This window comes from Phascolarctos cinereus, unplaced genomic scaffold, assembly GCF_003287225.1.
Source record: "Phascolarctos cinereus isolate Bilbo 61053 unplaced genomic scaffold, phaCin_HiC Scaffold_4;HRSCAF=312, whole genome shotgun sequence".
NCBI lineage: Eukaryota > Metazoa > Chordata > Mammalia > Diprotodontia > Phascolarctidae > Phascolarctos > Phascolarctos cinereus.
Genome location: NW_027555847.1, coordinates 510,596,332 through 510,622,152, shown reverse-complemented (window position 1 = coordinate 510,622,152; position 25,821 = coordinate 510,596,332). Strand labels below are relative to the sequence as shown.

Sequence of the window (25,821 nt, the reverse complement as noted above, 5' to 3'; positions counted from 1 at the left end):
TTATTCTGAATCTGATGTTGGTTTGTTGTATGACATTAGGTAAGTCAGTTTCTTGGCCTTTCAGTGTCCTTCCTTATGAAATGGTTGCCTTTATTATGCTTTGAACTTTAGAATTTTTGTATTTTCTTTAAGAAGAGAAGAATATAGTTAAAAGACTAAACATTTTACTATCATAAACAATAAAATTACATGTCTTCACTTAAAAATGGATGGGTCTTCTGTTTTTTAAGGATTAAAAATGGTGCTTACTATGCTCCAGCTATACCCAAAGCCCCGTTTATGAACACAATAGTTCTACTACGGTAGTCAATGTTTTGGTCACCTCTCATAAACTCAGTGAGATGTGACTGTCTGGTATTTGGGCAGAAAGCCTTCATGGGATGCAGTTTTTTTGTTGCCAGGCAGCAGTAGTTAATTTTATTCCCTTAGAATTTATTTCCAACATTTATGATCTGACACTTCTGCCTTCCCATTTAATTTTATTTTTGTGGGATTTTAAAAAATGAAGTTGTTTATTATGATGTTATAGACAGAATTTTAATCCATCCAAATCAGAGAGTTTAGAAGTGAGTTCCCAATAGATGTAATTACTATGTGACTCATGCCTCAAAATAAGTAAATTTATATTTGATCAGGCCATAATCATGTCAATAAATAATCATTATTCCTTTCCTAAAGTGACCATCTCAAAACAGGATTGCATTAATATAGCTCATTTAACATGAATTTTATCTGCTGTCAGTCATATTTGTTCCTTTTCCACAATGAAATGTTGGCTACAGAAATCATATGGAACTAGGAATTTCTGCCCTGAATACTGGTATTTGTGTTTCTAGTCAGAGGACCTAGGCTGAAATCTTGGTTCTTCTATTCTGTTTATATGTGACATTGGAGGAGGCACTTATCCTTTTGGGGCCTCAGTTTCCATATCTGTAAAATTAAAGGATTCCTTGTGGTAGAGTGGAAAGCGTGCTGAATTTGGAGTCAGAGAACTTAAGTTTAATTCTTGGATTTGCCACTTACTAGTATCTCTGTTTGCTCATCAATAAAAGTAGGGAGTTCAACTAGGTGCCCTTTGAAAGTCCTGGATTCAATGGTCTATAAGATCCCTTCCAGTTCTAATACTATGAGTATGTGGTTCTTCACACTCTAAACCTATGGTCCTAGGATCCCAGGATTCTATGGCCCTTTATTCATCCAACACAGATGATTACAGTTATTCTGGTGGGCCAGGAGTTGCCCCAGGAGTGGATACCTTATCTTACTGATAGAAGAATGAAGAGTGAGGAAAAGTAGCAATAACAAGTTGAGTAGTGATAGTATTAGGATAGTATTAAAAGCCAGAGAAGTGTGTTTGGGAGTCTGGCATTGAGCATTTGGGGCAAGTACTTGGAATTTCATTAACCTTACTTTGACTCATTGCAAAGAAATGGTGAATGATTATGTCCCTACATTATCTCCTGTAAGGTTAGGGCACAAGGTTTCCAAAAGAGCTTCAGAGCACACAAGGATGACATGAAGAATTATACCAAAAGAACATACATGGACATTCTATTATGGTATTCAATTTATATCTGGGCACACTAGCTACAGGTAGCATGAGGCTAAATTTTAGTTCAGTGGGGGTGGGGATTAGAGTCATTCAAAATGACAAATTGGTTTGTGGATGCCTTTTTTGGTTGTGATATGCTAGTATTAGGTTGGGAGTATTGCCCTAAACAAGAGAATACTGATTATTATTATGTTGTTTTTAAAAAGAAGCTTCCTAATGTTGGGTGTTGGATGACAGTATAGAAATGAGAATAGTTTTCAAACAATCACTGAGTCTAGGCATAAGTGGGGAAATATTTCTACAATATTTCTCCTTGGAGCTATCTTTAATGGATTTCCCAACTTCTTCCTTGAATATCCTTTGGATGTAACAACATAGAGAATATAGTGCTAGGTGGGAAGTATAAGTATGTGCAGGGTGGGGTGGTAGCATTGATTCTTTCTCATATTCTCTTTTGCATCTTTTTTTTTCTTGGGGGTGGGGGGTAGGAATCATAGGCTTTGCAACTGGTAAGAAATTTAGAGATCATCTGATCTACCACTCTAGTGCAACCTTTATCATCTCACACCTGAATTATTGCAATAGCCTGCTAGTGGATCTGTCTGCCTCAAGTGTTTCCTAACTCCAATCCATTCTTTATTCAGCCTCTAAAGTGATTTTCCTAAAGCACAGTGCCAATCATGTTAATAAACTCCAGTGGCATCCTATTCCACTCAGATCACATACAACATTCTCTGGCATTCAAAATCCTTTTATAACCTAGCCTCCTCCTGACTTTCCATTCTTCTTACATCTTACTCTCCACCATGTACTCTTCAATCTAGTGGCACTGGCTTCCTAGATGTTCAGTGAACAGATACTCTATCTCTTGGTCCAGGACATTTTCTCTGGCTGTTCCTTATCCCTAGAATGCTTTCCCTCCTTCACTCTGATTATTGGCTTCCCTGGCTTCCTTTAAGTCCCAATTAAAATCCTCTAAGCCTTCCCCAACCCCTCTTAATTCCAGTGTCTCCCCTCTGTAAGTATCTATAATTTATCCTGTACATAGCTTTCTTTGTATACATTTGTTTGTCTATTCTCTCCCCCATTATAAGCTCCTTGAATGCAGGGACCTCTTTTGCCTCTTTTTGTATCCCCAGCACTTAGCACAGTTCCTACAACATAGTAGGCACTTAATAAATGTTTATTGACTGATTGATCTGATCCCCTTATTTTAAAAATGAGGAAACTGTGGCCCAGAAAAGCTAAACGATTTGCCTAACATCACAATTAAGGTCATTAAGTTGAAAAGCTGGGGTGTGACCCCAGACTCTGACTTCTGAGCTAGTGCTCTTCTTCTTCTTCTTCTTCTTTTTTTTTTAATTTTTAGGCAATTGGGGTTAAATGACTTGCCCAGGGTCACACAGCTAGTAAGTGTCAAGTGTTTGGTCTGAGGCCAGATTTGAACTCAGGTCCTCCTGACTTTAGGGCCAGTGCTCTGTCCACTGGGCCACCTAGCTGCCCCTAGTGCTCTTCTTACTACCTCATATTGCCTTTCATTGCCATAAAGACAGCATATGTGTTTTTGAGAGGTAAGTGTAGCCTCTAAAGAGAACTAGCCTTGAAGCCAGGAAGACTTGGGTTCAGGTCCCTCCTCTGACACATCCTGGCTAAGTAACTCTGAACAAGTCACTTAACTTTTCAGTGTTTTAGACAATTCTCTAAGATTGTAAATTGAAGAGAAGGTGTTGACCTGCATTAGTAGAAGGAGTTCCCTTAACAAAGAGTTCTCCGTACCAATGAAATCACAGGTCCAGTCCCCAACCTCATCCCTATGCGTTCTTATGCAGAGAACTCCTATCACGTTTTGGAGACATGTGGAGCAAAGTAAACCTTATGAGGAAAGGTCTTCCCCTCTGCTCCCAAAAATCAGCTCAAGGGCAGCTGCTATAGTTAAACCTCAATGGCTTGCTTCCTTCTCTCTCCAGCTACCACAATTCTCACCATGCATGAGGCTTCATTACATTTGGTTTTTCTTTTTTTGGTTTGTTTTATGGCTAGGCAGTGGGGTTAAGTGACTTGCCCAAGGTCACACAGCTAGTAAGTGTTATGTGTCCGAGGCCAGATTTGAACTCAGGTCCTCCTGAATCCAGGGCTGGTGCTCTATCCACTGTGCCACCTTGCTGCCCCGCTTCATTACATTTGTACAGGATTGTACTCCCAATTTCCACCTAGGGGTGGGGGCCTGCTGGGCCACCAGAGGTGCTGGGGAGGCTCAGCTTTGGAATGTGTGAGGGAAAGGTTTCATTGGAAGTATCAGTTGGAGTATGACAGGGCCTAAGGAAGGAAAACAAGAAGAAGAACAAAAAGCTAGCAGAGATAAATCAAAATCTGTATGAGAGAAAGCAGAAGAAACTAATACTTAGGATGACAGCTGGTTGGTTTATAGGGTTTTGAAGAGACTTAAATTAAAACTGAGTTCTCGAAGATAGACTTTTTTGATCTTCTGGGTGGGTCAATAGCTACCACTGGCCCTTTCAGCCCTCTCTAGGTTAATGAGTGGCAGCTGGTAAAGGTTGTGGTTGTTGTCCTTCATTCTCTAAGAGGACCAAAATGACATGATTACATTGGATCAAGGTACAGCATGTCTGACTGTGTCTGCTCAGACCAACACAAGCTTGGAAAGTTCTACCAGGTTGGGCGCAAATAATCCATATGAACATTTGGAGTGGACATGTCTCTAAATTTGCGCATCTCATATTTCCTTTGAGCTACTGAAATTTTGCTTTGCTCATAGAGCACAGTGCCTTCTTTGATTTGCTGGGTAGTCCTCTGCCTGTGTCTCTCATGTCTCACAACTTATTTTAAAGTTCTTCAGAGAGACCTTAAGAGCATTCCTGTGTTGTTTCTTCTGAGCTCCATGTATGTGAGCACTTGCCTTGTGTGAGTTCTCCATAAAATAGTCTTTTAGGCAAACATTTTTGGCATTCAAACAACATGATCAACCCATCAGAGTTGAGCTCTCTACAGTAAAGTTTGAATGCTTGGTAGTTCAGTTTGAGAGAGGACCTCAGTTTCTGGTACCTTATCTTGACAGGTGATCTTCAGAATCTTCCTAAGACAATACAGATGGAAGCAATTCATTTTCCTGGCATGGTGCTGGTAGACTGTCCAGTTTTCACAGGTATACATACAACAATAGTCAGCACAATGGTTCTGTAGACCTTCAGTTTGGTAAGCAGTCTAATACTTCTTGTCTCCCACACTTTCCTTCAGAGCCTCCCAAACACTGAACTAGCTCTTATAATGTGTGTATCAATCTCATCATTTATGTATGCATCCCTGGAAAGTATAATACCAAGTAAGTGAACTTATCCACAGTATTCACGATTTCTCCATTTGCTGTAACTGATGGTTCTACACATGGGTGGTATGGTGCTGGCTGGGGAGAACCTGTGTTTTCTTGTTGTTAATTTTTCGGCCAAAATGAGTACAACTAGCAGAGAATTGATACATACTTTGTTTCATCTCTGCATCAGATGTTGCAGTGAGTGCATAATCATTTGCAAACAAAAAATCATGCACCAACTCTCCTTCCACTTTAGTCTTGGCTTGTAGCCTTTTCAAGTTAAATAATTGCCATCAGTGTGATAGCTGAACTTGATGTTGTTTTCATTCCCATTGAAGACATCTGGCAACATTTCTGCAGACATCATGTCAAAAAGCATGGGAGCAAGCACACAGCCCTACTTTACTCCATTGGTGACTGGGAAAGCTCAAGAGCATTGTCCATTATTCAGAACTCAAGCTGAGTAAAGGAGGTAACTTCTGGACATATACCCATCCAAAATTGTAGTAAATTTCATGGCTATGCACACCCAGGGAATTTTGTGCAGGTGTATGCATATATAAAATATACTGATATGATATGATATGATATGATAATGTGGGCAGCTAGGTGGTACAGTGGATAGAGTGCCAGGCCTGGAGTCAGGAAGACTTATCTTCATTAGCTCAAATCTGACCTCAGAAACTTACTAGCTGTGTGACTCCAGGCAAGTCACCTAACCCTGCTTGCCTCAGTTTCCTCATCTGTAAAATAAGCAGGAGAAGGAAATGGCAAATCACTTCAATATCTTTGCCAAGAAAACCCCAAATGGGGTCACAAAGAGTCAGACATGACTGAAACGACTGAACAATAATAACAATAAAAATAATGTAATGTAACATGATATAATGTAACAAGGTAACGTAACATAAGATGTAATGCAAAATACCCCAATACAATATTATGTATTATATATATATACATATATATTCATTTAAGGAGAGCCATTTATTGAATACTTAGGCACAAAGAATAATATTTTTATATATCAAAAGAAAGAAACTAAAACTTAACTAAAGTTAATTTTTTATATTAACAATGAAACTTTATCTTAAAAATACATGCTTAACAATGAGACAAAAATTATAAAATTTTGTGGTAGTGATAATCGGACTAATATGAAACAGTTAATTTACATTATCTTTATCTTTAGCTAGATAATATAACTAATCTCAAATGACCAAAACAATTTATACTTTCTTCATCTTTTTATCCTAGAAAATGGGATATTGCTTATCAAGTATTACAGACTTAAATTCCTCAATCACATCATTGTAATTAACTAACAAAGTGAGTTATTGTTAAATATTTATTACCACAAAAGGTAAATTCCTTGAGAGTCAACATCGCTTTATACTTTATGTTTCTATCTTCAGGTAGGTGCTAAATTACTATTTGTTGATTGACCAATTGAATGTACTATGATGAATGTGTGCATTCTGCTGTTAATGGGACATTGTACTTTGTATAGGTTCTAGTTTCAAAATGGCTTTTTCACAGAGACAACTTGTAATAAGCAAGGCTGTAAAACATTGAGTAGATTTGGAAAGGCCTAGACTATGGAAGACTCCTCCTATTCCTTTATGTAATCTAATATTCTTAGTGTTACCTTTAGGAACAGCTCCATTATAACCCTGAAGCTATTTGACCTCAGTTTCCAACTTATCCAAAGCCACTTTGAATTGATTTGTTGGCAATTATTCTCATATTATCCCTGCCATTGTTTAAGCTCAGCAGTGTTCTCAGCGTAGTAATAGGTTTATAGAAATCTGTTCAGATCATAGAGCAATGCTGGGAAACATTCCATCTAAGAATACATGAAATGAAATGAAGTTATTCTTCTGTTCCTTTGGCATAAAAGTAATATGTTATTCAGTCATTTCAGTTGCGTCTCACTTTTTATGACCCCATTTGGGGTTTTCTTGGCAAAGATCCTGGAGTGGTTTGCTATTTCCTTTTCCAGCTCATTTTCCATTTGAAGAAACTGAGGCAAACAAAGTTAAGTTACTTGCCCAGGGTCATACAACTAGTAAGTGTCTGAGGGCAGATTCGAAGTCATCTTCTTGACTCCAGGCCCAGTCCTCTCTGCACTGTGCCACCTATCTGACAATTAAAGTGATGCTGGGACTCAAATATGTCATCAGTATAAACATTTTTTCTCAGTTGGGCAAATGTAACATTCTCTTTCTATATTTTCATACTGTATTGAAAATATGCTAAAACATTTTAAACTATTCTTGTCACTGCCACAGAGTTATGGAAGCTTTTGTCCTCTTTCATTGAGGTGAGTAAACTGAGAGTTTGAGTTTAAAGAGCCTTAATTCCTCTTCTACCAGCTAGAGTAGAAAATAAAATGTGAAGAAAAGATGAATTAGCTCCTTAAGGATAGGAGCATTTTGACCTTTGTTTGTATTGCTTGGCCAGGAATGTTCAGGAAAACACTTTCATACTGACAGTGTAGCTCTCAATGTGGCATCCGCATCACCTTTCTTTGTCTTTGGGTTGGCTCACTCATGGCATGTAGTCATGGTGGCACGTTTAGGGGTTGGTTTTAGGAGGTAGGACTGGACACAGCTACTACCACACTGCTCCCATACCTTCTCACAGTCCTAGAAGGCAATCCTGGGGTGTGTGTGTGTGTGTGTGTGTGTGTGTGTGTTTCATTCCTAACATTTACCACTGTAGGTCCTGAGTCCCAATCAGTTGCTTTCCATTTGTTCAAAGTAGTTGCTGACAATATACATAATTAATTCTTAATTATGAAACATTTATTAGCAGAAGGCAAAGCAATAATAATCAGAATACAACATTTATTCAATAAGAGGCAAAACAGGAATAATCAAAATATAAAGCAGCCTAATAGTTCGCCCATAAATCTATCGGTATGTCACATTCTCCTTCCAATGTGTAGTATTAATGGGAGAGAGCTGGCACCCACTTATAGAAGCCTAGCAGTAAGGCACATGAGTAGGAAGAATAAATGTCCAGGGTAATTCATGACTGGGTGATAGGTCTAGATATTGGTGGTCTTTTTTAGGGAATCATCTGCATCATATATGAGCTCCTTTCCTTCTAAGCTTTTCTGCCCCTCTAGGAACATTACGCTAAAGATACTCTATTTTCCTGAGTAATACTTGATGAAGTCAAGTCAATAAGCATTTATTAAGCACCTACTATGTGCCAGGTACTCTTGCTAAGTATTGAAAACAGCACCACACTTTTAAAGTGAAACAGCAGACTTAATACTGGGGTCTGTATTAAGCTTTCTGGATTTATTCCTTTGGCCAGTGTTGAAGCATCATTAAGGTATTTCAGTGACAAGTGATTCCTATAAGCTGAACAACTGCAAAGCTCTTCCTGTATGGTCACAGGACTCTGCTCAAGCCAGAAAGGACAGTAGAGGGCAAACACAGCCAAACCCACAAGGGCTCAAGGGCAATTAGGCCAGTCAGCTCTTCACACAGCTGTACACAATTCAGCTTCCTCCAGTGATGCTATAGAGCCTGTAAGGCTTTGTTGGCTGGCTGACAGCCCAGAGAAGTTGCTCTTATCTATTGAATCTCCCCCGCTCTTCATCTTTCAAACAGCAGTGGGCAGCAGCCACCACCACCAACTTCTCTTTTCAGGTGTTTCTGTGTTCTCTGGGTCTTCTGATCTCTGACTTCTCTACTTTTAATCCCTTGACTCCTCATAGCTTTTGATGCCTCAACCAGGGCCCCCTTATAAGTAGTGATCTATTTTTAACTTTAGGTACATAAATTCCTATAGGAACACAATTTTCCCATAGTCTTGAAACCATTCTTGTATTTGTAGTTGCTCAGCTATATCCTTAAAAACTCTGAAAACAGTCGTGTGTAAATGAGCCCATAATCCACCACAGCCATCCTCACCTTCAGACAGTATCTGTAGTTTTGGGTTGCTTTCCTATTGGTGCTCTCTTACATTCATCCAAGGGACAGTTTTCTCTAACACCCTCAGAATTATATCAGGCTGCATTATTCACATGAATGTTCTTTCCTTCCGCTTTCAGAAATTAAAGTGCCCTTATGAAGAAGGAGACAGCATTTTACATCTGTATCCCCAACATTTAGCACAGTGTTTGGCATACATTATGTTCTAATTGACACATGTTGATTATCAATTACTCTGAATAAAGTCAGTTAATGGATAAGGATTTTAATTCCATGTTAGCAAAGCAAGTTGTTTTGTAAATCTCTTATAAAGCCAGTAAAGTAATGGAAGAGTTTTATTTTTCTGTAGTCACTGCTTCTGATCTGCGTGGTCAGCCTGTGTTTGACCGTAATTTTAAAGTCTTCAATTGGGATCCTGCTTCTGGATCAGTGTAACTTTTGTTTGCTGCACCATTAGAGGAGAAGTGGTAATAAAAGCAAAATGATCATCCCTTGATGAGACCATTCATTCAAAAAAAAAAACCAACCCGACAACTTTGCATAGTTTCTATTTTACTTAGAAATATGCTCACTCTAGGCTGAAAAATAGATTAGGGGTCAGACACAAATTGCAGCCTGCAGGCCAAATCTTGCCAGCTGCCTGTTTTTGTACTGCTCAGTGGTTTGTTTTTATATTTTTAAATATAATAAAATTTTATTTAACAATGTAGAAACCATCCTTAGCTAAGGCTGTACAGAAGCAAGCAGCAAGTGGTAGATTTGGCCTGCAGGTTGTAGTTTGCTGACCCTTGTTCTAGTACAGGTATCAAACACACAGCTTCAGGCCACATGAGGGCTACAACACTTCCAATAGCAGCTATAACCAAATTAAAATATAATTGGGAAAATTAAAGAAATAAATAAAATACAAGAAAACATAACCAATATTAATATGGAGTTTTCTAAATCAATATATAGTCTATAGGGATCCTATACGAACTATTTAGTGGCCTTTGATATCATGACTCTAGACAACTGAGACTGGTGCCCTAATCTATTTTTTGTAATATTCTGGACTGGTTCATAAGGTTAAATTTTGATGGCTTGGAATAGGAACTAGATGGACTAAAAATTTAGATACCAAGATTTGTTTGTCTTTGTAATTACTCAGCTTATTGAATCCACTGATGAAAACATTATCTTCAGAAGCTCTTAACTGAGGAGCCTGAGGTGTTTGTACTATTAGAACTGTCATTATAATTTGGTTTCTGGGCTCCTGTTCTTATGTGAACAATACATATCCCTGTTTTAAAATTAAGGGAAAGTATCATACAATTGAATTAAAATGTAAAGCTTTCGGCTTGTTAAGTCATTTTAGTAACATATATTCAACAAAGATTGAAAATATTGTGCTGTGGTTGTTATGCCTGGTGTGGGTATTTACATAGCTCAAATAATTTTCTAGACCAGTAACTGGAGGACATCCCTCAGTATTTTCTCAGGCCATTCGCTTGCTCTAACTTCACTTTCCTTCCTCTTCAACTTGTACTCCATAGTTAGCCACTTTAACCATAATGATTTTTCTTTTTGAATTCATTACCTCCATGTCCTCTTCCTGCTCTTCTCTTGCCAGACTCCCACTGTCACTCTTCTCTAAGCCTACTCGTGAGTTGCTGAATGTAGCTGGAAGAAGACTCATTAGTGTGCTGACTTCATAAATTGCAAAATCATATTATCCAACCTCAAATGGGCCTTCACTGTAGCTCTTCTATTCCTCCTTAATCGATTCCCTATCTCACTCCCCACAGAAACTATTCCAAACCTTCTTTTCCTTCTTCTAGCCCTTTATACTTCACCCTCTCCTCTCTCAGCTGGCTAACTTTCCTCTTACTTTACTGAAAAAAAAAAGGGACCACATGATGTGGACCCATTGTAAAGACAATCTCAAAATTCCTTAACATTATCTCCTACTCTCCCCTCCTTTGCTCCAGTTTCTGAAGAGGTGGTACTTCTCCTTGCCAAGGCCAGTCTCTGTACTTGTACATTTGATCTCATCCTCTTCTCCAACAGATTGCATCATCAATAATCTCTCCTCTCTTTTAAATCTTCAACCTCTCCCTCTCAAATGGACCTTTCCCTACTGCCACACAGCTAATAAGTGTCTGAGGTCAGTTTGTCTCTCACATCCTTAAAAACAACAAAAATAATACCGCCTTTACTAGAGCCTACCATTCCCTCAAACTTTCACTTGACATTTCTTCTCCTTTTCTTAAACAAATTACTTGAAAAAGTCACCCACACTCCCTACCTCCACTTCTACTCTTCTTACTTACTCCTCAACCATTTTGCAATAAGGCTTTCAACCTCAAAACTCACCTTAAACTGCCCCTCCAAAGTTACCAATTCTTTCTTTTTTAAAAAAACCTAAATTTATTATTTATTTTAAGCATTCTTTCCTTTTTTAAGTTTTATGTTCCAAATTCTCTCTTTCCCTCCCACCATTCCTCTACCCACTGAGAAGACAAGTAAAATATCAATTATACATGTGAAATCATGCAAAACATATTTCCATAATAGCAATATCACAAAAAGTGAAAAAAGTTATACTTCAATTTGCACTCAGAGTTTATCATTTTTCTCTTTGGAGGTGGATAGAATTTTCTTACCATAAGCCCTTTGGAATTGTCTTGAATCATTGTATTGATCAGACTAGCCAAATCTTTCATAGTTGATCATCCTTACAATATCACCGTTAGTAGTTTTTCTAGACCCCAATTTCACTAGATGGCCTCAGAGGTCCCTTACAACTCGAAATTGATCATCCTGTGGTGTATCTGGGGATGGGAAATGGGGAAGACAAAGACATTGAGAATTCATTTGTAGCTGCATCAGAATCCCAGACATCCATTCCAATTTTGCTTCTCACTCAACAAATTTGGGATCCTTTATGTAGGCATATCCATCCATTTGGTGACCCCAGGTCTCACCAAAGACTGCAAATTAGATAACAAATTTTCTTTTTAATCTCAAATGTCCTAATTGAATGAAGAGAAGAAAGTCTTTAGTTCTTTACGTGGAAGAGATATTGGGAAACCCATTTCCTTGGGGAGTTTTCAGGGATTGGTGGCTTGAGGTGAAGGGTAAGGTGTTGCCACCCTAGTGGATTTGAAATTCCTGCCTATCAGAGGATAAGGATAACCTTATGGAGAGTTGTTTGGGGCTCAGCAGTGAGTGCTGAACCCTTTCCCACCTGGGAATTTTCTTTACAGTGTCCAACTGTCCAATTCTATTTTGGGAATTTGTAAGATCTTAAACTCTTTGATGCAAGAGACAGTTTCCTTTTTTTTCTTTTGTATTTGGATCCCCAGTATGTGGCAGTTTGGAGAATGTGATAGGTTTTAATAAATGCTTGTTGAATTGCAGAGGAATTGAGTTTACTATTTCTCTGGCATGCAGTTTTATAATGGTAAATAAACAAGTACATGTAAAGCAAAAATCGACTTGTCATTCATTTTATTTATGGCACAAAGCTGATTTTTGCTTTGCTGGGAGGAAGGAATGATACAACTCAAAATTAATAAACTAGCATATCAACTTGGCCTTAGGGTGGGAGGGGGTACTTTAAGGAGCAATGGTAGAAATTGAAGAGAGGCAGAAACCAGCTTGACATAAGAACATTGTGTGTTTCTAAAAAGAAAGACATTAACTTAGTCATTTTAGGGAAACTCCCAGTCATATGGTACAAGCTCCTCATTTAGAAAACCTCTCTAAAAGATGAAGAGTCATCACATCCATTCAACCTTCATGAAGAGAGCAAGACTAGTTAAAGGATTGAATTCTGATATGCCAAAGGAGCTCTGGATAAGAAAGTATGACTAAGGCAGCACTAATCCAGTACTGAAACTAGAAACGCTACATCAATATGGAAGGACTTCTTGTTGCAGCAGAAGGATCTGGAAAGAAAGTAGATATCATCAATTGGGGAATGGCTAAAAAAGTTGTGCATGAATAAAATTGAATAGCACTGTGGTATAAGAAAGAGGAATATAATGAATACAGAGAAGTATGGAAAGACTTATATGAACTGATGCAAAATCAAGTAATCAGGGCTAAAAGAGGCTCAGCTAGATGGCATAGCATACAAAATGCTGGACCTGAAGTCAGGAAGAATCATCTTTCTGAGTTAAAATCTGGTCTCAGATACTATCTGTGTGACCCTGGGCAAGTCACTTTTGTCTCAGTTTCCTCAACTGTAAAATGTGTTGGAGAAGGAAATGGCAAACCCCTCAACACAGAGAGTCACAATTGACTGAAAAACCATTGAACAGACCAAGAAAAAAAAAACAATGACCACAACAATGTAAACATAGAATAACCATCACAAAACAATCGAGACTGAATATCTTGAAATTATGAAGAACAAACTTGACCTTGAAGAAAAGTTATGAGAAAATACTCCCTCTTCCTTCTTTGTAGAGGTGTGTGTGGGGGATCCACAGGTGCAGAATGCTCTATATGTTGTCAGCTTAAAAAATGTATTGTTCCATTTTTTTTTCTTCTTCCACTTTTTATTTTTTAAGAAAGAATTTTTTACGCGATAATTATCTGATGGTGAAAGGGGGAGTGATACAGGCGAAATCTAGCCTTTGTAAAAACAAAAACATATTAATACAAAAGGAAAAAATACATAGAACTTTTGCCTAGGCATTACTTTGTTTTTGAAAGAAAGGCTGGTATCATTACTGAAATCTCTTTAGTGCTTAACAAAGGCAGAACGCTTTATTTCTGATGTGGCTGATGAGAGAGGTGTCAACTGCACTTGTTGGATCATTTTGTATTGCTAGTAGCTGTTCTTATGATGGGCAGTTGAGAAAGAGCTAACCTTCTTAATTCAGGTATCTGAGAAAAATTAGCTACAAAATATTATACATAGGGACAGCTAGGTGACGCAGTGGATAGAGCATCAGTGCTGGATCTGAGTTCAAATCCAAAGTCAGAGTAGCTGTGTGACCCTGGGCAAGTCCCTTAACCCCAACTGCCTACACACACACACACACACACACACACACACACACACACACACACTATATATACACATACACAATGGACTACTGTTCAACTATTACATTATTTTTGCGTGTGAAGCTGAATTTATATTACACACAGTTTATTTTTAAAGTATATTTTGAATTTAATATGTTAATAACAAAATTGCCGTGCTTTTCCATGTTCCCTTCTGAACTTCCTTTCAGTATCTTCTGTGTATTTTAAAAAATGTTTCATTAATGCTCCTCTTTTTCTTTTTTTTTTGTATTACTCTTACCCATCAACACCTCCTGAGTAGAAGCCTTCCTTATAAACAATAAGTATAATAAAGCAAAACAAATCAACACATTGCCTTTGTAGGTAAATGTATGCCTTTCTCCCCCTGCACATTTATTCTATTACATCCTTGCCAAGAGGTGGGAGGAATGATTTATCATCAGTTTTCTGCAGTCATGATTGCTTACTGCATTGAGTCTTTCAAGTTGCTTTTATCAGTGGTTCTTACCATTTCTTTTTGAGTCATGGTCCCCATTAGCAGTCTGGTGAAGCCTACTTCTGGACCTTCCTCAAGTAATGCTTTGAAATTAATAAAAAGGATAGGATTACTAAAGAAACAAATTGTATTTAAATACAGTTATCAAAATATATTTTTAAAATACCTAAGTTCACTGATCATAGGTCTAGAATCCCAGCCAATATTATTGTGGTCATGTTCTTCTATTTTGATTTAAAATACATAATCCTCTTGGCAGTTCTAAAATGAAAATGTATAATTTTGATAACTTTTATCTAATAATAATGAGGTGAGTTCAATTTCAGGCATGTTGAATTTAAGATGTTTAAAGAACATTCAGTTCAAAATATCCAACAGGCAGTTGGACATGAAAGATTAGAGGTTAGGAGAGAGATTAGAGTTGGATAAGTAGATTTAATAATTATCAGCTTAGAGATGGTAAGTGAATCTATGGGAGCTGATGAGATTGCCAATGAAACAGCATAGAGAGAAAAGAAAAAAGGCCTATGGGTAGGCAAGATCAATGTAATAAAAATGACAATTATACCCGAACTAATTTATATATTCAACACTATCTCGATTAAACTACCAAAAATATATTTTACTGAATTAGAAAAAGTAAAATTCATTTGAAAAACAAAAGGTCAAGAATATCAAAGGAAATAATGGGGAAAAAAGTGTAAAGGAAGGAGGTTTAGCAGTGCCAGATTTTAAAATGTATTATAAGGCAGTAATTATCAAAACTATCTGGTGCTGTCAAAGAAATAGACAGGTAGAACAATGGAATAGAGTAGACATACAATTTAAAGCAACAAATAAATATAATAACCTTGTATTTGACAATTGTAAAGACAAGATTTTAGAGTAAGAATTCATTATATGGTAAAAAAAATTGTTGGGAAAACTGGAAAACAGTATGGCAGAAACCAGGCATAGAACAATATCTCGCACCATTTACCAAGATAAGGTCAAAATGGATACATAACATAGATATAAAGAGAGATTTTGTAAGAAAATTAGAAGAACATGGAACATATTTCTCATCAGTCTTGTGGATAAGTGAACAATTTATGATTAAACAAGAGATAAAGAGAAAAATTAGGTGTAAAATGGGTAATTTCAATTACTTTAAGTTAAAAAAGTTTTTGTAGAAATAGAACAAATATAGCTGAGATTTGAAGGACAGCAGAAAATTGGGGGGGGGAATTTATAGACAGTTTTTCCAGATAAAGTCCTCATATCTAAAATATAAAAAGAACTTTGTCAAATCTATAAGAGTACAAGTCATTCCCCAATTGATAAATGGTCAAAGTATATGAACAGGCAGTTGTACAATGAAGAAATCAAAACAATTTATAGTCATATAAAATGCTCTAAATTACTATTGATTAGAGAAATACAGATTAAAACAATCTTGAGATATCTTTTACATCTACCAGATTGGCTAGACTGATAGATGAGGGAAGTGACAAACGTTGGACAGGATGTGGAAATATTGGGACACCAATTCGTTATTGGTAGAATTGTGATCCAACCATTTTGGAGAGCAATTTGGAATTATGTCCAAAGAGATATTAAACTACCTATACACTTTGACCCAGCAGTACCACTTCTTGGTCTATTTCTAAATGATTAGGGAAAAAGGAAAAGAACCTATATACTCTAAAATGTTTATAAGCAGCTCTCTTTATGGTAGCAAAGAACTGGAAACTTCAGGGATGCCCATTAATTGGAAAATGGCTGAACAAGTTGTGGTATATGATTGTGATGGAATACTACTATGCTATAAGAAATGATGAGCTCAATACTTTTAGAAAAACATGGAAAGACTTGCACAAAATAATCAAGAGCGAAATGAGCAGAACCAAAAGAACATTGTATACAGTAATAGCAACATTGTTTTAAGAGCAACTTTGAGTGAATAAATTATTTTGAATATTATAAATATTCAAATTAACTATAAAGGACATATGAAGAAAGATGCTATCTGCATCCAGAGAAGGAACTGATAAATAAAAGTATATATAGAATAATTTTCACATCTATTTATCTATCTAATATGTCATGTAATATAACATGATATAATATAATAATAATACATATACCTATTTGTGTCTAAGGGTAGCCGTCTCTAGGATGGGGGGAGGGAGAGGGAAGAAAAAAATAAATTTACATGAGAATTTTGTTGTATATTTGAAAGGAATAGTATCTTGTGCACAGTAGATTTGCAGTTTTATGTAAATCATCTTTTTTATTGTACTATGTTATAGAAATGCTTATTTTATTCCATAAATTAAAAATAAAATTAAAAAAAAGAAGGCTTATGATAGAGCCCTGGAGGATACCACCATTAGGAGATATTACTTGGATGAAGATCCAGCAAAGGAGACAAGAATGAGTGGTCAGATAGGTAGAACAAGAACTGGAATAGAGAGTGTTATAAAAATTTAGAGAAAAGAGAGGATCAAGGAGAAGAGGTGATCTATAGCATCAAAAGCTATAGAAAGTTTACAAAGTTTGAGGACTGTGAAAAAGCCATTGGATTTAGCAATTAAGAGAACATTAATAACTTTGGGGAGAGCAATTTCTTTCTTTCTTTTTTCGCTTTTTAGTAAGGCAGTTGGGGTTAAGGAACTTGCCCAGGGTCACACAGTTAGTGAGTATCAAGTGTCTGAGGCCGGATTTGAACTCAAGTCCTCCTGACTCCAGCGCCAGTGCTCTATCCATTGTGCCACCTAGCTGCCCTGAGAGCAATTTCTACTGAATGATGAGGTGAGAAGCCAGGTTGTAAAGGGTCACAAAGAGAGTGAGAAGAAGGCATGTGGGAGCACCAGTTGTGGATGGCTTTCTCAGTAAGTTAAGCCACAAAAGTCAGAACAGGTATCAGATGATAGCTAGTGGGAATAGACTGATCAAGTGAGGGATTTTTGAAGATGAGGGAGACATGGGCTTGTTTGTAGGTAATAGTAAAGCAGTTAGTAGACGTGGAAAGAATAGAGATAATGAGACAGTGGGGAGGACAGTGAGGGCAATCTCTTTGAGAAGACAGGATGGAATGGGATCACTTGTGCATGTAAAGGAATTTGCCTCAGCAAAGATAAGGGTTGGTTCTTCATGTGAGTCAGAGGTGAAGGAGAAGATAGTTACAAAAGGCACCTGAGTGATATGAGAGGATATGAGATGAGGAGGAGATAAGAGGGAGCTCAGTGAAGGAGCTGAATTTTTCAGTGAAATATGATCATGCAAGGTGTCTCAGGTAAGAAGTTTGGAGGAAGGAGAGCTTTGGGAGGTTTGAGAAGGGATGAAAATGTTTGGAAAAGCTTCAGTGAGGAGTGGGATAGTGAGTCACTTTGGGAGGTATAAAAGTGTCTTGCCACAGTGTTGGCCCAGGTGAGATTATTTAACTTACATGTACTTAACTTACATGGTTCTAATCAGAATTGTGTCATGATTTTCTTCACCTTCTTCCAGTAGCACATGAATAGGTGCAAAGGCAAAGATGGTAGGAGTAATCCAGGGGAAAGGCTTGTCATAGCAAGAATGGAAAAAGGCTAAATGTGCAAGGGACAGTGTAGAGTTGATTTGCTTCACCAAGGGGTCAAGATGAGTAAGGGAGGAAACTAGAGCCAATGCAAGGGGTAATGGTCTAAGAAAGAATTGAAGGACTGAGGGATTAAAGGTCAAGATAAGGACAAAGAACAGGGTTTGAAACATCTCTAATTCCTCTTCTCCCCTCCTCCCCCTCCTCCCAGCTAAAGAAATCATTATAATTTCATCAAGAACTGTTTAGAAATATGTTTTCTTGGGGAAAATTATATTCATGTCTCCCACTTATATTTAACATTGAATAATAAGAAGAGACAATTAAAAATCATCCTTAGGAATATGCAGGGTCTATGACAAATCTTATAAAGGAGAAAGCAGCTGTATCCAGTCAATTTCTCACATTACAAAAATGGAGAGATATTAGGTCTTCATTATTTTTAGGGGTAGGAATTTTTCAAATGATCCCATAACATTTTCAAATGTGCCTTTTGGCTACAGAGGGTTGGGCTGGTTTGTGGCCACTTTCCATCAGAAAAGATTTTGCAAGGAGAGTGGTCCTTTGTTGAAACAGATACATGCTGCATTGAAAAAGCCCAGTAAAAGAGTAAGTGGCTATTTGCCATCCACAAGGAAACTCAAAGTCAAGGTAAGAAGCTAAGACAAGCAACCTAGAACAACTAAAAAGATAGAAGGAACTGATTTTTAAGAGGATCAAATAACAGCTAAATATAATTTGGCTAAGCAGAAATGAAGGTTGGCTAACAAAATTATCCTTGTGGATCAAAAGAGCACGAGTTCAAAGGTATGGCTTAGACTAAGGGATATGACAAGAAGGGAAATGAACCAAATGTTCCTTTTCTTAAAAGTTCAATGCCAGGAAAAACAGACATGCTGGAGAGTTAAACAGGATATATTATAAAGATCTTATCCTCTGTGAACTTTTAAAATCACGCAAAAGAATAGGCCTAGTTATAATAGAACATCTTAATCCCTAATTTGTGTGATACTTGTACTCATATTTGTAAAGTTCTTTTTCTGAGTGTGTTTGACATGCTCAGATGACTTCCTGCCAAAGTTATCCGCACAACATATTTTAGCACATAATGCATAATAGACCACATTTTTGTTTAAAGTCAGAATATTTTTGAATATCTTAAATGTGTGAATTAGGAATATGGTGAAAGTGCCAGGCTTGCTGACTAGTATAATTGTACCTCCCCTAAGATTCCTAATGGCTCTAGTTATTAAAACTTACCACTAATACAGCACTGAATTGCTGCAGGTGAAGAGTAAATATAGTCTGCTGAGCATCAGCATCAATTATAGACAGTTAATTTGAATAGTTTTTAATTAATGATACAGTTTTCATTTATTTCCTGGAAAGTTGAATAGTTAGATGATTTTGAAACATGATTTTTTAAAAAAAATGTAAAGAAATACAAATCACAGAGAAGACATTTTTCTATTTTTCAGTTAATCCAGTATTTCTTAAGCTGGGGGCTGGGACCTGTGGGCAGCTCACAGAGGCTGGTGTGAGGTTGTTTGGCTGTTGCTGTTTGTTCTTCATTTTCAAAGAGAAATAGTGTCATCACGGGACGGAGTCTTGAGTCACCTGATAATTGGATTTAAGTGAGGCAGCCTCACTGTCTCTTCCAGAGTCATCAAAGTCCAATGGCAAGACAAAAGTCAGGACAATTGGCATGGGATGCAGTGGATGACCTTGGTGTTTGATGTCTGACCAAGATATAAGACTTCCATGGCGCCTATATCAGTCACTGTTGGAACAAATTGTTCTTTTCTGCCCATTCTGCAGAGGGAGATGTTTTCACATGCTCAGGGAAGACATCTCTCTAACTCACCAATGGGTTTGAGGCCTGTATGTTGTTTGGTAACAGCACCATTAAGCAGGGCACTATAAAAATGGAATAAGGATGAGAGCAAGAGAGCTAACCTTTTCTGCTTCCCAGATCATTCCTTTGCATCCTCTGTCTTACTTTCTTTTTCTCTCTTTAAGCTATGCTTTCAGGATGAGTCAGAGAGAGCAGCAGCAGAGATCTGAATACCTGTCTAATGGTGTTGGTATCTGATAATGGTAGCTTTTGGGGTATACTTGGAGGGTTGATATAGAGCAGAGTAGGATGAGGGTCAGAGGTCCTTAAGGGAGGTATACTCTGCTCCTTAGTAGTGTTATCTTTATATATGAAAGACAACCCCTGGGAAAATTGTCAGTTAGGCAAATTAGGTCTCCTATTTATCTGTCTTTTTTTTTTTAATCATTCTACTCTTTTCCCATTCCAAGTACGCAGGATTCTCAGGCTCTGTCATCTCAAAACTTACTCTCATTTCTTTGTTCCTGCTAAGGCGTAACGACCGATGACTGCAGAAAAAAAAATATTTCTCCTCCCAGCACTACAGAAGGGACCTCAGACACAAAGTGATACAAAGCCCCACTCAAAACGTGAATTCCATTTTTAATATCTCTAACAAATAGTTATCCATAGTAGCTTGAAGAAAGTGTGCTGTACCTGGAGTTCAGGAAGGATCAGGGTTCAAGTCACATCTGTGATGCTTGGTCATCTATGATGTTACTCCAGTGACGATAACCAAGTTGTTTAATTTTTATGATCCTCAGTTTCTCATCTGCCAAGTGGGGATAGTAATTCCAATAGTACTTATTTCACATTAGAGTTATAAGGATCAAGTGAGAACACGGGTAATTAGGTGGTATAATGAAGAGAGTGCAGGGCCTCTCAGGTAGACCTGAGTTCAAACCCAACCTCAGACAGTTAATATCTGTCGCCCTGGACAAGTCTTGTAATCTGTCTGCCTCAGTTTCCTTATCTATAAAATGGGGAAAATAATAGCAAGTTCCTCTCAGAGTTGTTGGGAGGATAAAATGAGATAAGAACTTTGCAAACCTTAAAGTGCTATATAAATGCTAATTATTATTATTATTAATCAAGTACTTTATAAACTTTAAAGTTATTGCTATCTAGCCTCTCTGAAGACTTAAAGACAAGGGGCCCCACTCATTCAATTTTCAGCATATTGAGTTAAAATCTACTTCTTTTGTAATTGTCTCTTTTTTTCATGTCTTACTCTGTGACTCCATTTGAGGTTTTCTTGGCAAAGGTACTGGAGTAGTTTGCCATTTCCTTCTCCAGCTCATTTTACAGCTGAGGAAACTGAGGCACACAGGATTAAGTGACTTGCCCAGGATCACACAGCTAGTAAGTGTCTGAAGTGGGATTTGAACTCATAAAGATGAGTCTTCCTGATTCCAGGCCCAGTGTTCTATCCACTGCATCACCTACTTGCCCATTTGTGATATCTATGCATTACTCCTACTTCTGCTTTTTAGAAGCAAGAAAGGCCAGTCTAATCCTATTTTCACAGGACAACTCTTCAAGTGTTTGATGGTAATGGTCATTTTCCATCTAAGTCTTTTCTTCTCTGAGATTGAGTGGTTCTGTGACCCTGGGCCAGGAGTCAGGAAGTCTTGAGTTCAAATCCAGCCTCAAATACTTTAAAAAAATGTGACCCTGGGTAAGTCACTTAACCTCTGTCTTCCTTAGTTTCCTCACTATAAAATATGGATCATCATAGCACCTAGCATAGTAGCAATAATAGCATCTAGCAATCCTTGGAGGGTGGCTGTGAAGATCATCTGAGCTAATATCTATGAAAGCACTTTGCTCAGAGTCTGGCATGTAATAGGTGCTTAATGCATCCTTGCCTTCTCTTCCCCTCTTTCCAAGTTAAATATTCCCAGTTCTTTCAATGAATCCATATATGGCATGGTTTAGAGTCTTCTCACCCTTCTGTTCATCCTCTAATGTATTCAATGTAGCATTTCTATAAAGCTTGTAAAGCACTTTTCAGATAGGATCTCATTTAATCCAACAACTCTGGAAGGCAGGTGTCATTATTATCCCCATTTTACAGATGAGAAAACTGAGACAGACAGAAGTTGTGTCCTTTCCTCCATCTTCTCATGGCAAGTCTCATGAAAGAGAGCTACTTACCACATGGGACAATCAAAGGAAGGGAGAAGGCAGAGATAGAATCATTCCTCTTTTGAAAAAAACAACAGCAGTTTGTTAAAATGCATTCCAAGCTATCATATCGGCTGTTATGACTTCATTTCCCTTCAGCCAGGGACTTGTGTCAAGAGCAGAGTTCATTGGAGCACAAGACAGCAGCTTTTTCTTTATTGCTCATTGTGTCAGAGGAAAAATAGCTACCCAATGTCTGCCCAACTACCTCTAAGTGTGAGATTGACAAGTTTTTTGCCAGAGAGAACCAAAACCAAGTGGTGCTCCCTTCATCGTTAATAGGTCTGTACAAATATCTCTTGTATAAAAGTCACTCAGTGTGGCCAAATGAAGAGGGCAGTAGACTTGGAGCCATCTGAAAACCTAGATTCTCGGGGCAGCTAGGTGGTGCAGTGGATAGAGCACCAGCCCTGGATTCAGGAGGACCTGAGTTCAAATCTGGCTTCAGACACACAATAACATTTACTAGCTGTGTGACCACTTAACCCCATTGCCTAACCAAAAACAAAACCAAAAAAAACCCCAAAACCTAGACTCTTGATTGCTACATTTAGTAATTGTGTCATCTGGGACAAGTTACTCCACTTTTTTGGACCTCAGTTTCCTTGTGTGGATAAAGGGGGTGAAATGGGGAAACTTGTCTAACTTAGAGGATCATTAATAAGTGTAAAAGTTAAAATAAAGGAAACTGAAGCACAAAATTCTTGAGCGTGATCAGTTTATTGGTGAACTGTGAATCTTACTAATAAATAGAATCTCAGCTTCCTTAGTAAGCCAAGACCCCAAATGAGGGGGATAATTTTCTTTTATAGGGTTTTGAGGAGTATAGAACAAAGAATAGTACAGGGTAGGTGACATCATGGCATAAATGAGGGGCAGGAAACAATATGATTAATTGGAAGCTTGGTGATGGGGACTACCAACAACCCCCTCCTTCTTCCCTATAACTAAGATGTGTTCATTGTTTTAGAACACCTGCAAGAAAGTAGGCCAGGCTTTTTGGACAGCAAACCAGACATCTTTGAAGGATAGCTTGGTGGTGTAAAGATGTTAGGCCTAATTCCCTTGTGTTCATATGCATCTCCCAAGGTTAGCAGAATTCCTTAAAGCAAGAATAGATCAGTGATTACAAAGAGAACTGGGTTTCTAAAATTAACCCATTATAGGTCAGATGTATTCTGAACTAAGTTCAGAAACAGAAACCCATGACTTCAGTGACTACAGGACAAAAGCAATTACAGGACAAGATCAATTAACAGCAAATAGGATCAATAAGAAAATGATCAGAATCAATCATGATTATTTCATAAGGGTCAACTAGGAAAATTGACTTGAAATGCTGTGCAAGCTGTAAAATGTTATGAAATATAAGATAGATTTATATATTATATTATCATCATTATATATAATATATATTATATTGTATATATGCAATACATTGTATATGTAATACATATTGCATATACATATATTGTATGCACACATTACAATACATATATTGTATATGTAATTGTATATATACTATATATTATATGGCATATATGTGATATATTATATACAATATATAGTATATTATTATCATATAACCCCAAAGGGATGAACTGTTCTGTATGGCTTTGGCTTTCATTTATTTTGTAGAATCGGAATCCGAGTTGGAAGAGCTCTTCATGGCTATCTAGTCCAGCCCCTTCTCAGACCATGCTTGAGACCTTCCAGTGAAGAAAAACCCATAGCATTCCAAGGCAGGCTGTTTCATTTCTGGATAACTTTAATGGTTAGGAAGGTTTTCTTTCTTATATGAAGCCCAAACCTTCCTCTCTGCAATATCCATGTATGGCTCCTACTTCTATTTTCTTGGATCAAGAAGAATAAATATAATCCTTCTTTTTAAACCTATGGAATATTTGAAGACAATTACTTTGTCCCTTTACCTAAATTTTCCACATTCTAGCCTATTTATCTTTAGTTCCTTCTAATGATTCTTAAATTCTCATTCTCATACAGTTTGAGGCTTTTTTACCATTCTGGTGACCCTCCTTTGTATGTGCTCAAGCTTATCCTTTCTAAAACATGGCGTCTTAGAAATGAACATAATATTCCAGATGTGGGGCAGCTAGGTGATGAAGTGGATAGAATGTTGGGTCTGGAATCAGGAAGACCTGAGTTCAAATTCAGTCTCAGACACTTACTAGCTATGTGACCCTGAGCAAGTCACTTCACCCTGTTTGCCTCAGTTTCCTCATCTGTAAAATGAGGTGGAGAAGGAAATGGTAAACCACTCCAATATCTCGGCCAAGAAACTCCAAATGAGGTTATGAAGAGTCAGACATGACTGAAATGACTCAACAACAAGAACAAATTCCAGATGTGGCCTGGCTAGGCACAAGTAAAGTAGTATTATCACCTTTTTATTTCTAGGGAAGAGTTTTTCAATGTATCCAAAGACTGCATTAGTTTTCTTCTAAGAAAGGTACTATATCATGTTGTTCATTCACTTATCTTAAGTATGCACAAAGAATAGCTTTAGCAGTCCTATTGGCCCTTGTCCTGAAGGACAAGGGAAGAGCCAAAATGAATGTTTCCTCTAGTTACGTGGCATACTCAACCACCTCTCTGTGTGAGTATGATCTTCTTCAAACTCTTATGTGTATCCCAATCTAGATTTTTGAAGCTTTTAGATTTGATCTTATTTTATTTGGCAAAATGTTCTAGCTAGCCTGACAAGATCATTGAATCCTTATTCTCATCTAGTGTGTGAGCTTTCCCTCCTAGCTTTAGGTTGTCTGCAAATATGGTAAGAATTCCTATTTCTTTGATTAGCAATACCAGTCATAAACATACCTAAAGGAATCACACCATTAGATATAAATGATGATGGCACCTTCTCTTGCTGTGTTCTCTCTTATTTCTGGCCCTATACAACAAGGATTGTACTTTTCCCTCAGTAGTAGCATATGAGATTTGAGTTATTTTAGAAACAGGGCTAAGGCTTCCCTAATGCACTTACCCTTTATTGTCAATCTCTTTCCTGATAAATCATAATAGCTAGCATTTATATAGAGCTTTAAGGTTACAAAGCACTTATGTATGTAGTATGTGTGTGTGTGTGTGTGTGTGTGTGTGTGTAATCTCATTTGATTCTCCAACAACTTTATAAAGAGGGTATTATTATTCTCAATTTTCAGAGGAAACTGAAGCTAAGAGAGATTAAGGGACTTACCCAAGGTAACACAGCTAATGAGTATATGAGGGAGAATTTAGGAGAGACACTCAAATCTTCTTGACTATTGCTGAAGCCCTGCATACCGCCTCTTTCTGAGATAGTGCTAGGCATATAGTAAATGCTTAATAGAAACTGACTGGCTGATTGAAGATAGCTATTTAGGTTTAAGGTGGGGTATAGCTTGAGGCACAGGGTCAATCTACCTGGAACATTCAGGAGTAAAGCCCATGATCTCTTGGCAATGGATGGTTTAAAAAAATAAGATTTCTGTTTTTCTGTCATTTGAGGTGGCTCTCACCACAACATCCTCTCTGCCGTACCCCCAGCATTCTTAAGGCCATAAAAGACATTCTTTAAACATTTGAAAGAAAATGTTCAAATGGCATTCTGAGCAATGGTGAAACTTTATTGGTCCTACCCAGCTGCAAGAGCAGCCCCTTCAAAGTTTATCTGTGTTTGATTTCTCATATGTAACTATGTACATAAACATTGTTTCTTCCAACACAATGTGAGTTCTTTTGCTCCTTGTTGAATTCTGGTGTTTAGCACAGCGCTTGACTTGCAGTAGACACTTAATAATTGCTTGTTGATTGGCTGATTAATTATAGGGAAATAAGTCTCATCATTT

General features: G+C 37.5%; 1 protein-coding gene across 1 annotated transcript in view; it reads left to right on the top strand.

Moving 5' to 3' along the window:
* Positions 1 to 25,821, top strand: part of AKAIN1 (A-kinase anchor inhibitor 1) — a 77,082-nt gene that overhangs the window by 7,105 nt on the left and 44,156 nt on the right. Inside the window, exon 2 of the mRNA XM_078151948.1 lies at positions 4,629 to 4,715. Within this exon, the coding sequence (XP_078008074.1) occupies positions 4,629 to 4,715 (87 nt within the window). The remainder of the gene's footprint in view (positions 1 to 4,628; positions 4,716 to 25,821) is intronic.